The 15,874-nt window shown below is 56.4% G+C and overlaps 1 protein-coding gene across 7 annotated transcripts in view; it reads right to left on the bottom strand.

The window, feature by feature from the left end:
- Positions 1-15,874, bottom strand: part of PLEKHG4B (pleckstrin homology and RhoGEF domain containing G4B) — a 78,735-nt gene that overhangs the window by 38,742 nt on the left and 24,119 nt on the right. For all 7 annotated transcript variants that reach the window (XM_059416777.1, XM_059416780.1, XM_059416779.1 and 4 more), the window contains 4 exons: positions 8,588-9,761; positions 4,538-4,732; positions 3,868-3,991; positions 8-101 (listed from right to left, as the gene is read on the bottom strand). In XM_059416777.1, the coding sequence (XP_059272760.1) occupies positions 8-101; positions 3,868-3,991; positions 4,538-4,732; positions 8,588-9,761 (1,587 nt within the window). The remainder of the gene's footprint in view (positions 1-7; positions 102-3,867; positions 3,992-4,537; positions 4,733-8,587; positions 9,762-15,874) is intronic.

Below are 15,874 nucleotides of genomic sequence, written 5' to 3'. Positions count from 1 at the left end.
GACTCACCTGCAGCGCTGCCAGAGCCTGGAAGAGGGCAGGGGCAGCTGGACCCTCACGAGCGTCCACCACGACGACCAGCCCCAGCTCCCGCACCTCCTTCCTGGGGGGAGAGATGGTCAGCGTTAGCCACTGTGGGTAAAATCCCTTCCACGATGGGGGTCTTCATCTCTGGGTGAGACGAAGCCTCGCCCACATGCCCTTGGCTCCCCCAGTCCCCAGACACACATTAGTCTGCTGCTTGCCGAGGTGCCGAGCTGCATACCGGGTGCGGACAGGGCAGCTGGGGTCATGCTGGGGGCAGTCGTGTCTGATGGCCGCTCCAGCAGGGGGGCTGCTGATGTCCCTCCCACACGGCCCCGTCGCTCGCGGAGGCCCTGGTGCTGTCCTGGGCTGGGCTGCTTGTTCGGGCCGGAGCACCACGGGGACCCTAATCTGATGGGCCAGCACCACACGTGGCCGGTGGGTCTCAGGACTGCGGCCCAGACCCGTCCTTCGGCTCCCCACGTGTCCGGAGCAGGCGTGGGGGAGCAGAACATCCTCTAAAGGGCAGAAGGCCGCCAGGTTCTTGCGACACTGCCGCATACCAGCTCTGGCCCTACTGTGATCACGACCGTATGCTTCCATTCTAACCGCGGCACGGTGACCAGCTGGGGCGAGGTGGCCTGTCCAGCCCCACCTTCCCGGAGGGACGGGTGCGCCGCCTCGGCCGTGTGCGTGGGGGCCGGGCTCGGACAGACAGGCCCACGCGCTCTGGCCCGCTCGCACAAAGTGAACGGAGCCGCGGGTCAGACCAAAGCCCCATCCTGACCGGGAGGGTGGCTGTGCCCCCCAGTGTCGGAGGCGACCGTTCAGGGCTGCCCCGGAAGGGGGGTTTGTTTCGGGGAAGCTAGCGTCGTAAGGACGGCGAGGAGGCTGCTGTTCGGACGTCAAAGCCAGACCAGAAAAGGCTGGGAAACGCCCCCACTCTCCCCCACAGCTGGCCAGCGGTGCGTCCACGCCTCCCTGCCACGGAGGCCGCTCTGGGACCCGCGTGGCCCGGAGCAGGCCCGGCCGGTGCTGTCAGGACCTCGGCACGATCTGCGACTTCCTCCGAGGGTCCCGTGTCCCTCCCCCCCACCGTGACCTCCCCCTTCTAACTCTCCTCCCACTGCTCCCCCGTGGTCTCACGGTCACCCTGGCTGGTTCAGCTTGGGACGTGACTCCCGGTGCTCCAGACCCGCACATCCTCCTCCACCGGCCCATCCACTTAGTAGCTTTGCTGAAGGGGATGGCCACAGAGTGAACGAGGCCCCCCTCCGTGAGGGCTGCTTCAGAGACAGTGGACACCCCCCACCTCCTATGCCGGGCGGGTGGAGGGGAAGCCCAGGACTCGGAGTTCAGCTAGCATAGGATCAGACAGGAGGAGATGCCCCAGCATGGCCCCCCCAGACCAAATTTGCTTCTCTCCACCTGTCGCCTGTGGGGGATGGAGCTGGCTGGCCTCCCCGGGCTCCGCTGGGGCCCCTGGACACGGTCATATCTGCCCTAGACTCCCTGGGCCCACATTTCTGCAAGAGAGCCATGCCGTGTCCCTGGGTCACCTTGGCTTCACCACCGGAGGTCTGCGTGGCCTTCAAGCCCGGGGCCCCCCACCAGCTTGGCCCCGTCTCTCTTGCCTCCTGCTTCAGGAAGTGACCGGCTGCAGCTCTGTGTGTGCTCTTCCTCCTGCTCAGAATGTCCTTCCTGTCTTGTCTGCAATCACGTGTGTCCCCCAGGACACAAAGTACCCCCGGAGGCCCCACCCCTGGCCGAGGCTGCAGCCCCTACCAGCGCTGGGGGCTTGTCTTATGCTGGGAGATCCAACAACTTGGGTTCCCATGTGTGTCCCCTGGAGGGCAGGAGCCACAGCCTGTTCTTTCTGTTCCCTCCTATAAGTGCTGGATGGACGGATGGATGTCAGCCAAGACCCATCTGACTTCAAGATTCCGAGTATCTGAGAGTTTGACGGTAGCCTGTGTACTAGGCAGGCTCCCAGGAGCACATGGCTCCCTGTGACGCAGCGGGCATCACCGGCAACCAGACGTGGCTGGGCACGCCCCCTCGTAATTAATGACGACTCCTGGGGGACTTTGTTCTGGCAGCCGAAGGCCGGTGTCCCGTCCCAAGAGGAGCCGCGGTCAGTCAGGGCGCTAACAAAACCCCTGTGTTTCGGGGGGAAATAAGCAGCTGACCAGGAGGCTCCTCTGTGAGGTGCCCAAGTGCCTGAGGGCGGGCCAGGCTCCTGCTCTGGGCGGGGTGGGCGATGGGCTGAATTTCCTGTGGGAAAGGCAGAGGGCTCCAGATCCAGGGTCAAGTCTTGGTCTCCAACCCCACAGATTAACACCACTGCTGGTGTTCGGCTGTGGAGTGCAGAGGACAGCACTCAGTCCGGCAGGCCGGCCAGGCCGAGCAGGCAGAAGGGTGTGACCTCTACAGACTAGACAGCTGCCGTCCTGTCCATCAGGGCTGCTCTGCACGTCTGCCCTGAGGTCATTCTAGAGCCTCCTGTGAAAGGAAGCCGTTGATAAACCGAAAACGCCTTTATCTTCGAGCTTTGGCATTTACTTGAGGCTGATAAGTGGAGACAAGGATGAATCTGTATTTTTTCCGGGTATTTCTTTATATTTTGAAGTCTGTGCTGAAAGGCAAGTTTGAAGCCCCAGGCTCATCCAAGGCAGTGAAACGAGAGCCCTCAGAGAACAGGGAACCGAGCTCTGGGAGAGGGTGCCGGGGAGTACACTTTCTTTCCCTCCCTAATTGTTCCCACATGGAATCTGCCTACGCTATTTCGGAGGAAATCCCAGCAGCAAGTTCACGTGCCGCAGGGAGCACAAGGTCGCGTGCGATGAGGCATCACTAACGTGTTCCCACGTGAGCCCTTCGTGTCGCTGAGGGCACCATGGGCTGCACCGTGAGGACGGCGCTCCGGACGTCCGTCTTTGGGCTTTACGCAGACGATCTCCGATCCCTCTGACACAGCTTTGGGACAGCGGCTACATCTGGTTCTGCGGAGGACACGGGGACGGGGGAACACCAGCTACCCGCCAGGAAGGGTACAGCTGGGCTCTGGAGCCAGGCGTGTGATTCTGGAACCGAGCTCAGCAGCTGGCAATGCTCCCTCCGCTAAGGGCTGTCTCCATCCAGCACCTCGGGGACTCTTGGTCTGGTGGCCACGAGGGCTGTCCCAAGCACGCCTGCGTCGGATGGGTAAGTAGTATGAAAGAGCTCACTGCAGCCGCCCTCGACTCCTGCTCTCCTTGCTCTGTCCTCGGCCCACGAGGGGGATCTGAGGCCCTGCTCTGGTGCACACTTGTTCCACACGTTGTCAGGCACGAGCCAGGTGGTGTGCTTTCCTAGAATCCCACGTCAGGGAGGACAGCCCCTCGTAAGGGGCTGGCATGCGTTCTTCCTGGCCCGCGGCATCGCCTAGCTAAATGTGAGAGTCACTTAGCATCAGTCAGTCTTTGCTGCTTCTGGGGACCAGGTGCTATCACTTGTGTGATTTCTTGACCCACTGATTCTATCCGTTAGGTCTTTATCCAGAGAGAGGCAGAGCATTAAAGATGTACAAACGTAACACTTACAGCAAGTGCTAACCAATGCAGAGCAACACGCACCTCAAGGCTAGAGTGTGTGTGACCTCGATTCAGTGGGAGAGGTCAAGGTGAGCAGGAGGAGAGGAAGGCATGCAGGGAAAAGACAGCAGGAGCCCGAGAGGCAGGTGGGAGCCTGCTGACCGTGCCACGGGGGGCCCCCAAGGCTGCAGACAGAGACCCTCGCGTGAGGACATGAGCTCGCACCGGGTTACCCCCAAAGGTCTGAAAGGTGGGAATCTGGCCCAGTCCCACCTGGGGATGCCATGGAAGTACAGCAGCAGGCGGGTCAGCTCGGCGCTGGAGGCGTGTCTGCTGGACCAGAGCGGGCCCCTCGTGCAGACCTGCACCACGGCCCTCCCTTGGTGGTCTCGGGTCCCTGCAGAAACAGAGGGCGTCATGAAGGGGCAGCCCTCATGGGGATGTGCATGGCTCCAAGCTTGAGAAGTACTGAGCGAGGGTCTGCAGACTGCTGAGGTCTGGTCTTAGATGTGAGATCTGCCAGGAGAGAGGGCCTGGCACTCACCTGGGCAGGCGACAGCTATGTTCTCCTCAAAGGGCGACTGTGCACTGCTATGGCCTGAATATTTGTGTTTCCCCCAAATCCTTACGTTGAACCCTACCCTGCAGTGTGGTCATACGAGGAGCTTGGCCCCTGGGAGGTGCTTACGTTATGAGGGAGGAGCCCCGCGAACGGGACCCACTCCTCTTACAAAAAGACCTCGGAAGGCCCCCCCCCCTCACTCCTCCCACCATGTGAGGACACAGTGTAAAGGTGTCAACAGTGAACCAGGAGGAGGGGCCCTTGCTAGAACCCGACTGTGCTGTCCCTTTGAACTTGGACGTCCAGCTTCCCGAAATGGAGAAACACACGTCTGCTGTCTAGAAGGTGCCTCTGGCCCCTTGTCACTCCTGCCGTGCTCACCGGGGAGGGCGAGGAGCCCCGACTGCAGGAGCTCCCGGCTGACCTCCAGCACCGGCCTGGGCATCTGGCTGGGCACGTCTCCTGTGCTGGGTGGCTGTCCTCCTCCCTCGGGGCACAGTGGCTCAGGCACATCTGGAATCCAGCCAGGATCGGGCCGACGGAAGGGGCCGCTGTCTGCGTCGGCACCAGCAAGACCTAGTCGAAGACAAAGGGTTTCTCTGGTTTGAAGGCAGCTACTCAGCTTGCCACAAACACCAGGAGGAAATCGTGTGTGAAGATACTGGGTCCCATGAGAACTAGTCCCATCTCTGGTGGAAAACACCTGTAGGACGGGCGCATTCCTGAGCAGTCGGGCAAGAATGAACACATAAAAATGGAACATTCCAGCGGCACCAAGACTGCTCCCTACGTAAACACTCTTCAGGGAGAAAATTTTTATACTGAATAATGTCATCCTAATTTATTTTCTCACACAGATTTCCCAAAGAGTGTCACAAAATATATCCATAGGGGGTGAGAGCACCCTGAGGGCAGGCAGCAGTTGGGGTTGTGTTGCCCTCACCCAGGGTGGGGGGACCAGGATCTCCTGTGCCACCCTGAAGAGGAGGGCTCATGTGTGTGCACCAGCTTAGAGGAGACAGCAGAGGCCCAGGCTTGTGGTCGGCCGCTCTGCCATGCTTCTGCGCTGCACTCACAGGGGATGAGCCACACGGCACAAGAACGAGCAGATTCAACCCCAGCCTTGCAACGCCCAGGGCCTGTGTCACCCCAGTGAGGGGAGGGATGGTCTTGGCCAGAACTGGTGGGCACCTAAGACCCTGTGGGTCCCCTGAACCCACCCGGCTTTGCTTTCCTGTCCTTAGCCTCTTCCTGAACTTACAGGCCTCAGGTCTTTCAACTCTGTCAAGGGCTTTCTCATTCTAGCTGGAAACGCCAGAAAAGCCCCCAGCATTCTGTATAGTTATAATCTATCTATATCTATATGTCTATTTTAAAAACAGCTTTGGGGTGTCTGGCTGGCTCAGCCAGTTACGAATCTGACTCTTGATCTCAACTCAGGTCTTGATCTCAGGGTCATGAGTTCGATTCCCACCTTGGGCTCCACACTCGGTGTGGAGCCTGCTTTAAAAAAAAATAATTTTTAAAAAGATTTTGTTTATTTGAGAGAGTGAGAATGAGAGTGAGAGAGAGCATGAGTAGAGAGGCCAGAGGGAGAAGCAGACTCCCCCGATGAGCAGGGAGCCCGATGCGGGACTTGATCCCGGGGCTCCAGGATCATGACCTGAGCCAAAGGCAGTTGTTTAACCAACTGAGCCACCCAGGTGCTCCCCCAAAATAATTTAAAAAATAAAGTAAAATAACTTTATTACATATATTTTACGTATAATTAAAGTCACTCATTTCAAGTATATAATTAAGAGGATTTTAGCAACTTTACCCAGTGGTGCAACTATTACCGCAGGTCAGTTTTCGAACATTTCTATCCATCTAGAAGGGCCCCACCCACCCCTGGTGACCACCTGTGCTCTTTCTGTCCTGGACCATTCACACAAACGGAAGCAGACAGGACGGGGGTCTCTCGCGTCTGATGTCTTTCTCTCAGCACAACTGCTTTGGAGGTTCACCCCTGATGTCCCCGGGGTGAGTGCCATTCCTTTCGTGGGTCTCACCCCACGGTCCCTTCACCAGCTGATTGGTTATGCTGCACAGTATCCTTGAGAATGAATATTTTCATGTATGTTCACGTAGTTTCTAGAATATATCAGCACTACTGGTAAAATTTTGGGGTGCCCAAGTGTTCTACAGTTTTAATTCTGCACCGACCTCAAGCTTCGTCACATGGACGCGGGAGCAAACAACACATTCATGCGGACTTTTCTTATTAGACGGCTTCCTAGCTGGGGAGGTGATTCATGGGGCTCTTCCTGGATTCAGCTCGCAGACCCTGGGACAGGACAGGAGCGCTCTGAGGTCCCTCGGGCTATGGCATTGATGTGGCCGGGAGGAACAGCAGTGCCTCCTGTGGCTCATCGAGAAACAGCTGTCCAGTCGCCACGGGATGAATGAATATGATATCCTTGAAATGAACTGAAATGTCACATATAGTGTTTTGAAATTACATTGATTTTATGTCAAAGAAGAGACAAGGCAAAGCCTCGGGAGCTGGAGCAAATCGGAGTAGAGGGAAGTGAGTCAGAGCAGGAAAGAAGCATCTGGAACGGGGAGAACCCACCGGGACCAGAACCAGACGGAGCAGCAGCAGCCGCAGGAACAGGGGCCGACGTCTGTGCTGCGGGGGAGTGAGGAGCTAACGGTTGCCTGCTCAGCCGTGGCTTCGGCAGAATGCTCCAGCTCAGGCATTTCCTCAAGTTGATGAAGACGGGAGTTCTGGGGCCACGCCACAGACTGCACTCCAGGGACAAGCGTGTGTCCGGGCAGCCAGGATGAAGGGGAAGGTCTGTATCCACAAGCCCCTGGCTACCCACTGGGTGACCCATCTGCCGAGGCCTCTGGGGCTGCCGTCCAGCTTCTCAGGGGTGAAAGCACTGTCCTTGTATCCACAGGACCCCTTCTTCCATGGCTCCGGGGAACCCGCAGGAGGGGCCAGGAGGGGCCGGTGGGGGAAGAATGGATCTCCCAGGAGGGGGACTCCCCACGCCAGGAGAGGGAGATGAGGCTTCGCTCCCACCAGCCCGCAGGGCTCACTCATGCGTGGCTTCTGGAGCTGAGGCGCAGCTCATCGGGCCCCCAGAGAAATGACTACTTGAGAATGCCACGTCTCAGACGACAAGACCCCCTGACACACAGGGAGCCGGCAGGCTGAACCTGGCTTCCCCACGGTGACACTGGTTTGTACGAGAGAAACCCACCGCCTCCTGACCGCGTGTCCCGTGCTGCTGCCCTGTCCAGGGACACGGAGCCTGCATGTCCACGGACAGCGCCTGCACGGTGGGCACTGCTCCCTACAGAGACTTGTACTCGACTGCGTTTCCTAGTGAGGCTCACGGTGAAGACACAGGCTGTCTCCTCACTGACACAAGCTGCAGACGTGAGTTTCCCCGGTGTCGTCTGGCGTTTTCTCCCCAGTACAAACAGGAAAGCTTCGGCCTTGGAACAATGTTCAGGGAGTCACCGCTTCAACTCCAGCTGCAGGGGTGAGTGTTCTCAGAAAGTGCCAACCCCAAGCCGACAGCTTCACCGCAGAACTTCTGTGGTGTTTCCGTACTGCTCTGCGCCATACGGATCCCGTCAGAATTTCAGGCCGGGGGCTGGCACCCTCGGGAGCAGCAGGCCCATCCTGGGCTGTGAGCCAGGGCCCCACTGGCCCGGACGGGCAGGCCGGATGTCGCCCACCGGCCCCGCCCCTCCCGGTGCCAGGAGCAAGGCTCACCCCGCCCTGAGGCCTGTTCTTTCCGCCCCCGAAGTCCCTGCAGAAGTCCCTAACCCTCCAGAGCGACACGGGAGAGACCTCCAGCAGGAAGGGGACAGTCCGGCAGGCTGTGCGGGCCGCCAGGGTCTGTGCAACTCGGGGCTGGTGCTGGTGACCACAAGCATCCAACGTACTCAGAAAAGGAGCGGCCACGCAATGTGGCAGGGGGAGCGGTGACCCCAAAAGGCCGGGTCTGCCCAGAACCTGTGAGCATCACCTTACTTGGAAAAGGGTCTTTGCAGGTGTGCATGATGAAGTGGACGGCAGACGCTGAACCCAAAGCTGGGTGTCCTCGTGAGAGAAAGGAGGGGAAGGCTCGATGGAGAGAGACGTGGGCCGAAGACGTTTGGGTCGGGGGAGCCCTGCGGCTGGAAGGACCCTTCCCTAGAGCCTCTGGAGGGAGAATGGCCCTGCCAGGGCCTTGGTTTCATCCTGCTGGCCCCAGAACCAATGGGAAAGGTGTCTGAAGTCACCTGGTCTGCGGTATTTGCTGTGGCAGCTACAGACACAGAGCACGTGTGGACGCCCTTTCCAGTGGTCCGTGTGGTTGGGGACATGGGGGGGGAGGGGTGCGGGGGCAGGGGTGGGGGGAGTGGGAAGGGCCGGGGGCTGGACCTTACCTGGACTCTGGGCCCCGGAGCGGGGTGAGCGGCTGGAGCGTGCGCCTCTGGTCTCCTCGGCCTGTCCCCCTGGGAGCTCTCCCAGCCCGCTGCCGACTGAGTGGTGAGAGGCCCGCCGGGCGTCGCCTCGCCGGCTCCTGAGGGCCCTGTCCCAGGACCGAGACCTCTGGGGAAGGGTGCTCCTTGTGGCTCCTGGACGTTTTTCCTGACTTGGGATCCCCGTGGAGTCTCCCCAGGGGCTGGGCGTTTCCTTTGGGGCTGGGCCGGCTGCTGTCCTGGCCCGCGTGGTCTGGGAGCTGCAGGCCTCGTCTCCAAGGGACTCTTCAGAACTGGAACCTAGGGGCATGGGGTTCTGCAGCGCCTCCATGTAGGACGTTCTGAACCAACGTTTGCTCTCCACGCTGGCTGGGTCCCTGGGCAACCGCCTTCTGGAGCTTGGGCTGCCCATGTCCTCACAGACAGTGAGGGACTGGGGGTTGTCCCTTTTGTCTGTGGCGTCCAGGCTCCTGCTTGGACCTTCCCGGGGGCCCAGCTCTGAGGGCCCAACCCCTACGAGGCCTCCGTTGGAGCTCCCACACGGGATCCGAGGGCCTTCACACCCAGCTCTTCCTGGAGAATGTTGGAGGCTGGGCTGGTCACTGCCAGGGTGCCTTTGGCAGTGGGGCAGGGCTGTGGTGCTACTGGGAGGGGTGGCCTCCCGGGGACGGGTGTTGGCCACTGCGGACGCCGGGGCCAGAGCTGTGGAGGGGCTTTGTGGGGGCGGCCACTCAGGCCCAGGACAGCTGCAGGGGGGCGGGACAGCTCTGAATGTAGGTAGAAAGATGGGGTCTGTGACGCTGCTCCACGGGGTGCGGAAGACGGCGGAGCCTGAGGTCAGCAAGCAGTTTTGTAAGGGGACACTGGTCCGCTCCCCGTTCAGCCATTCCAGGAACTCTCCCGTGAAGACGCAGCCGTACATGGCCTCCGGGACAGTGACTTCCTCTGAGCCCCGTCCAAGCTGGGAGAGGCATTTTAAAACCAGCCTGGCTGACCGCTTCCGCCCTGATGTGACCTGCAGGTAGAAGTCCCCAGGCCTGAGCCTGACTCCGTGGAGGGACGTGAGCTGCACCACCACCTTCTCACGGACGCACAGCGGCCAGCCTTCGTGCACGAAGATGAGGCCTGTGTACCTGGCCTGGGACGAGAGAGGGAAGGTTAGACCTCTGTTTTGGAGCTCCCTGTGGGAGGCTGGGGGGACGTGGGCTGCGGGACAGGAGAGAGAGAGCCGTGGGGGACCGTCTAGGCGGTCCCAGCACAGGCAGCTGGGGGCTCTGGTGAATCTCTCCTGGGAGCTGTCCCCACCCGGGGGAGGGCTGGGCCTCGCATTCTTTCCTCACCAGCCTCAGGCTGACCTCCACGGCCCTTCTGGCTTTCCCAGGCACCCTCAGGCAGGCCCCCGGGAGGAGGGCTACTTTTGGAATCGCAGGGTCGGGGGGCACCATGAGAGGATGGTGGGACCCGTGTGGATACCAACGATATTGGCTGTAGGCTCCCGCCCAATGCGATGGGGTCCTTCCCCTAGTGCGAAGGGGCCCGGGAACTTTGCAGCTCGGCTGTGGATTGTGTGGGGCAGCTGTGAAGCACATCTTGGAAAAGAACCTGCTGTGGAAGAGGTTCAGGCTGCAGGACTAAGGCAAACACAGGCAGCGTCTGACAGGGGCGTGAGAACGTCCAGCAGCCTGGGGAACAAGGTGCGGGACCCCTGACGTGTCGGGGACCGCACCTGCAGGTCCCAACCTGGGACCACCTTCTCCCGCACCAACTCAGTCACCACACACCCTGCTTCTCCCCACTCCAGCACTCTTACTGCACAAACATTATTATTATAATAGAGGAGATGAAAAAAAGTAGCCTCATTCTGATCCATCTCAAGCTCTGTGGCTTCCCTTTCCCTTGTGTATGCACGACACACTCCTCTAACCCGCAGGAACGACCCACACATGGCCCCGCAGCCCGCCCTCACCGCCGCGGGCCTGCTGGGGCTCGCCTGTCCTCTGTGGTTGGGGATCTACCGTGCTGCTAGCTCTGTCTACCCTAAACACTAAATGCAGGCAATGTCCCCTGATACCATCTCTTTTTCCTTTGAATTATTGTTTTAGGAAACATTTCTGGGATTAGGGTTAAGGATAAAAGATCACTAATGTCTCTCCTGCTTCTCGGCAGTATGACTACTCTGCCACCCAAAGACCCGCTGCTGGCAGTGACGAGCCAATGTGACGGCGTCACCAGGGCTCCTTGGCCTGAGGCTTGCCACCGAGGAGTCTCATTCTAAATCAGTATATAGACTGTGGATACTGTTGTTTTAATTTGCATTTTGATATGTTTCTTTTCCGTAAAGCTTCTGTATGTATTTTTGTTCCTTTTATGGACTGTGGGCTTGTTTTTGCCCTCTTCGTGTTGTGAGGTTTTTAAAAAAATTTAACAAAACAATAATTTTTTTGTCCTCACCATTAGCAAAAGTTTGCCTGTGTTATGCATTTACTTGTTTTGTAGTCATGTTCCTTTCCTTTCTATAGAAGCTTACGTTTTACACAGTTGAATTTCTTGAATTCTGTGATATCTTTTCTTTCCTTACAACTTAAGTGTTTAAAATCTTACCAAAGGTTGCCTCTTGCATTTATTTTATATGAGTTTGCCTCAGAGTCGAGGTCTAGAAAACAGTGTTTTCATCCATCTGGAGTTGGAAACCATGCCATGAATAACTGTATGTCCCCAAGAGCCAAGGCCTCGTCACCGGGGTTCCTGCCCCGCACGCCTTAGGCCGTACTAAGGGGTCACCGTCCAGCCTTCTGGGAGCCCACGGCGGGGCGGGGGCGGGGTCCGGCAAGGGTGCAGCTTGTACTTGCCAGGCACCAGGAGCCATACAAGTACATCTTCTGTGCCATCCAGAATGTTCAAAGAAATATATTTTTGAATCCAAAATGGTATGCTCTAGTGGTGAGTTTCCTAACACTAAGTTAAAAACTGAGAAAACACATGATACATATCATGTAAACACTTCCAAATATGTATAACCTTATCAAAAAATTAAAAAAAGCTTATTCTTTCAAAAAAATTCCAATTTTCAAACTGCAAAATAATACCTGTGTATTGCAAAACCTGGAGGGCTCAGAAACAATCCCCACATCAACCCCCAGAGGTCAGTGTTGGTGACATTTATGTGTGTTTCGTGTCATTATTTTCCCCGTGTATTTCTAACGGTCCCAAGCCCATCACACACGTACGACAGTGCATGGTAGCAGCATTTCTTGTGCTGTGAGAAACTCTTCACACAGACCGTTGTTAGATACATACTCCCCCCTCCCCCAGCGTTTTGCTCGAATTAAAACACCAAGCCCATTGCTGGGACTGGAGCCCCACCTGGGGGTCACATACTTCTGCAGGATCTGAGGCCACAGAAGTTGAAGGGTGTGGCCATGTGGGGCACCTGGGAGGCCCCCTGGGGCACACAAGTGTGGCCAGTGTCCTTGCTGTGTGACCAGAGCCCACCCCATCCTGGACACGAAGGTCCTGGAATCGTCCATCCCTGGGTCTAGCAGCGATGAGAATCCCAAGGGCCACCATGGAGAGAAGTTCAACTTGGGCTGTGGTCTAAAGGTATGCAGGGGCCCAGGAACGAGCTTCATGACAAAAAGTTCTGGAAGCAGAGGGTCCAAGGCCAACGGTCACTGGCAGGGGCCCCCTTCTTGGAGGTTCTGCATGGACTCAGCGTGGAGAGTGTGGCAGGGCTGTGTAGCTCTGGCACCCCCCATCCCGGCCTTTCTTCTGTCCAGATCCCACAAGGCATGGCTGGAAGAAGCCTTGTGGTGGGGGTGGTGCCGCCAGGCCGCTTGGCTCTGCTCCTTACCCGCTGCGACCACGCCGGAGTGGAGCTTCAGCCCCGGCAGCAGAGGTTCCATTAGGCGGCAGGGTGCCCAGTGTCTGTTGCTGGCACCGTCAGTCCCCGCCGTGGGATGCAGATGCCGTGCCATGGCCTTGAGCAGCTGACTGGGACAACGTGACCATTTTCCACCAGCACGCCGCACGCATCATGGCATCGAACCTGACCCCACGAGATCCTCTGGGCCTCAGGTCACAAGATGCCTGGTGACAGCGATGGAGAGGATGAACCCGCCCAGCGAAACGGGAAGGAGACAGGTCCCACGGCCGGAGCAGAGGCTCAGCAGAGGCTCAGCAGAGGCTCAGCGACCCCTTCAAGAACCAGGTGCTCTCGTTTCAGAGCCGCTGTGTACCCGTGTTTCATCCTGGTGCTGGTCACTGTACCCGAGCAGGGCGAAGTGGCTTCATGTGTGCTTCCTTTCGAGGGGACACGCTTTCATAAGCATCTCAGCCCAGCAGACATCTCCTTATCTGTCGCTGGCAATAAGGGAGCCAGTGACCGCCCCCGGTTACAGGGCATGCTGGGAAGGTGGAGGTCTCTGCCGTGGGAGGCAGCGAGAGATGTGGGTCGGAGTGACCATAAGCTGCCTGCCGATATGCGTCTGCACAGACGAACAAAATCAAGCATCAGAGAGATGGCTGCTCTGGGTCTCATAGAACTTGAAACCCTGCATCGTCCTCCCCCAGAGCCTGTGGTTTTTACCCCTGTCCAGGACTGCTGAGCACAGCCACCCCGACAGTCCCAGTGCAGGCTGATGAGTGGTGAGCGCCGACTACTGCGGGGTCGCAGAGCACAGAGATTCTGCACAGGCTCGGTCAGGGGCAGGAGCTGGAGAGCAGAGCCGTGGCTCTCCTGGCCTGTGAGAGGTAGCAGGACTTCAGCCAGGTGCCAGGGGACCGGAACGGGGAGGGCGGGCCCAGGGACGAGTGACCGTGGGCATGGTGCACGGATGGATCAAGGCTCTCTGGGTTTTAAGATGAGTTTGTCTCCAATTGCTGGGAAGTCTGGAGGAGAGAAGCTTCAGACCTGGTCCAAGTAGGGGCCCCAAAGCTGTCCCTGGCGCTCTGTTTCTCTCCCTTGTCCCACTTGGCTTCGCTGGGCAGACAGGCCGGGTCAAGGTGCAAATCCTCCTGCCACAGGAAGAGAGTAGCAGGAGGATTTCTTGTTCTCGGCATCTTGACACGAGCCCGCGAGCACTAACTGGGTGTCTCGGGCCGTTCAAGCTGCTGTAACAAAAATACCATAGATGGGGTAACTTTAAAAACAGAAATTTCTTTCTCACTGTCCTGGAGCCTGGGAATCCAGGATCAAGGTGTTGGCAGGTGTGTTGTCTGGCCAGGGCCAGCTTCCTGGTTCAAAGATGACCAGATTTTGCCATGTCCTCGCACGCGGCAGAAGGAGCAAGGGTGCTCTCTGGACAAGCATGAACGCGGTTGACGGAGTTGCTTCCCAGAGGTCCCACTTGGTAACGCCATCGCTGTGGAAGGGAGGTTTCACCAGACACGTTTCGTGGGGGACACAAACATTCAGTCGTAGCACGTAGATCCTCTACCCACACAGACATCATGTGACCCTGTAAGTAACCGTCTATTTCTGGGCTCCCTCTCTGTCCCACTGGCTACTTGGACTCTCTTGAGATTCCGCAGGAATTTTAGGATAGAGTTTTCTATTTCTGCAAAAGACACTGCTGTGACTTTGAGAGAGATGGCAAACAGTGTTGCCTAACGCTGTTGAACAGTGTTGAACCCTCCAGCCCATGAACACAGGGTCTTTCTATGTCTCAAGCCTTCCTGTATTTTCCTTCAGCAACATTCTGCAGTTGTCTGGATACAAGTCTTTCATATCTTTGTTTAAATTTATTCCTAGGTATCTTACTCATTTGGAAGCTATGATAAATTATTTTTAGTTTATTTTTGAAAGAGTTTATGTATTTATGAGAGAGAGAGAGAGCGCGTGCGTGCACGTGAGCACAGGGAGGTAAAAGGGACACGCAGACTGTGCTAAGGGGGGTGCCTGACCTCACAACCTTGAGATCATGACTTGACGTGAAACGAAGAACCAGAGGCTTAAATGACCAGGCACCTACTTTTTTTAAAGAAAGATTTTATTGATTGATTGATCGATTGATTGATTTAGAGAGTACCTGTGCATGAGCAAGGGGAGGGGCAGAGGGAGAGGGAGAGAGAGTATCTCCAGTAGACTCTGAGCCGACTTGTCTGACAGTAAGACCACCACCGAACTTCCCATGTGTAATGGAGTATCTTTTCCCGTCAGCCTTTGGCTATTAAGCTCCTAATGGATATGATTCCTAAACGCCCTCGCCCATCAGCAGGTTCCCTTTTCGTTTTGTCGGTTGTTCGCTTCCCTGTGCAGATAGCTTCTTATTTTGATGAAGTCCCAATAGTTTATTTTTGCTTTTATTTCCCTTGACTTAGGAGACATTCCTAGAAAAATGTTCCTATAACCTGTGTTAGAGAGATTACTGCCTGTGCCCTTTTCTAGGATTTTCACAGTTTCAGGTCTCACATTTAGGGTTAGGGCCAGAGAGCTTCACAGGCAAACTCTACCAAACCCTTAAAGAAGCGTTAATCCCTATTGTTCTTAAATTAGTCCAAGTAGAGAAGAGGAAGGAAAATCCCCAAATTCATTGCTTGAGGCTGGCTTTATGCTGACTCCCAAACCAGATAAAGGCACAACAGAAAGAGAGCTACAGGCCAATATCTTGGATATTGGATGTAAAAATCCTCAAGAAAACACTAGCAAACCAAATCCTACAATACATTAAAAAATACCTTTCACCATGATCTAGTGGATCTATTCCTGGTTGCAAGGGTGGTTCAATATTTGCAAATCAACCAACATGCTACACTGCATCAGTGAGACAAAGGATAAGACCATACAATCGTTTCAGTAGATGCAGAGGAAGCATCAGAGTAAGTACAACATCTGTTCATGATAAAACCCTCCAGGGAGTAGGTGTAGAGGGAACAGAGCTAACATTACTGGTGACAGATTGAGAGCTTTCCCCCTAAAGTCAGGAACAAGACAGGGAAAATCCAGTCTCGCCACTGTAATTCAAGGTAGCACTGGAAGTCCTGGCCACAGCAGTCAGACAACGAAAAGTAATAAAAGACATCCAAATCCATGAGGTAGAAGTAAAGCTGCCACTATCTGCAGACGACATGACACTACATATAGAAAACCTGAAAGACTCCACCAAAAGATGACTAGAACTGATAAATGAATTCAGTGAGGGTGAGGGATATGAAATCAATGTACAGAAATCTGTTGCATTTATATGCACTAATGATGAAGCAGCAGAAAGTTAAGAAAACAATTCTATTTACAATTGCACCAAAAACAATATC

The sequence above is a fragment of the Mustela nigripes genome, chromosome 12, assembly GCF_022355385.1.
Source record: "Mustela nigripes isolate SB6536 chromosome 12, MUSNIG.SB6536, whole genome shotgun sequence".
Lineage (NCBI taxonomy): Eukaryota > Metazoa > Chordata > Mammalia > Carnivora > Mustelidae > Mustela > Mustela nigripes.
This window is presented reverse-complemented; position numbering and strand designations above follow the sequence as displayed.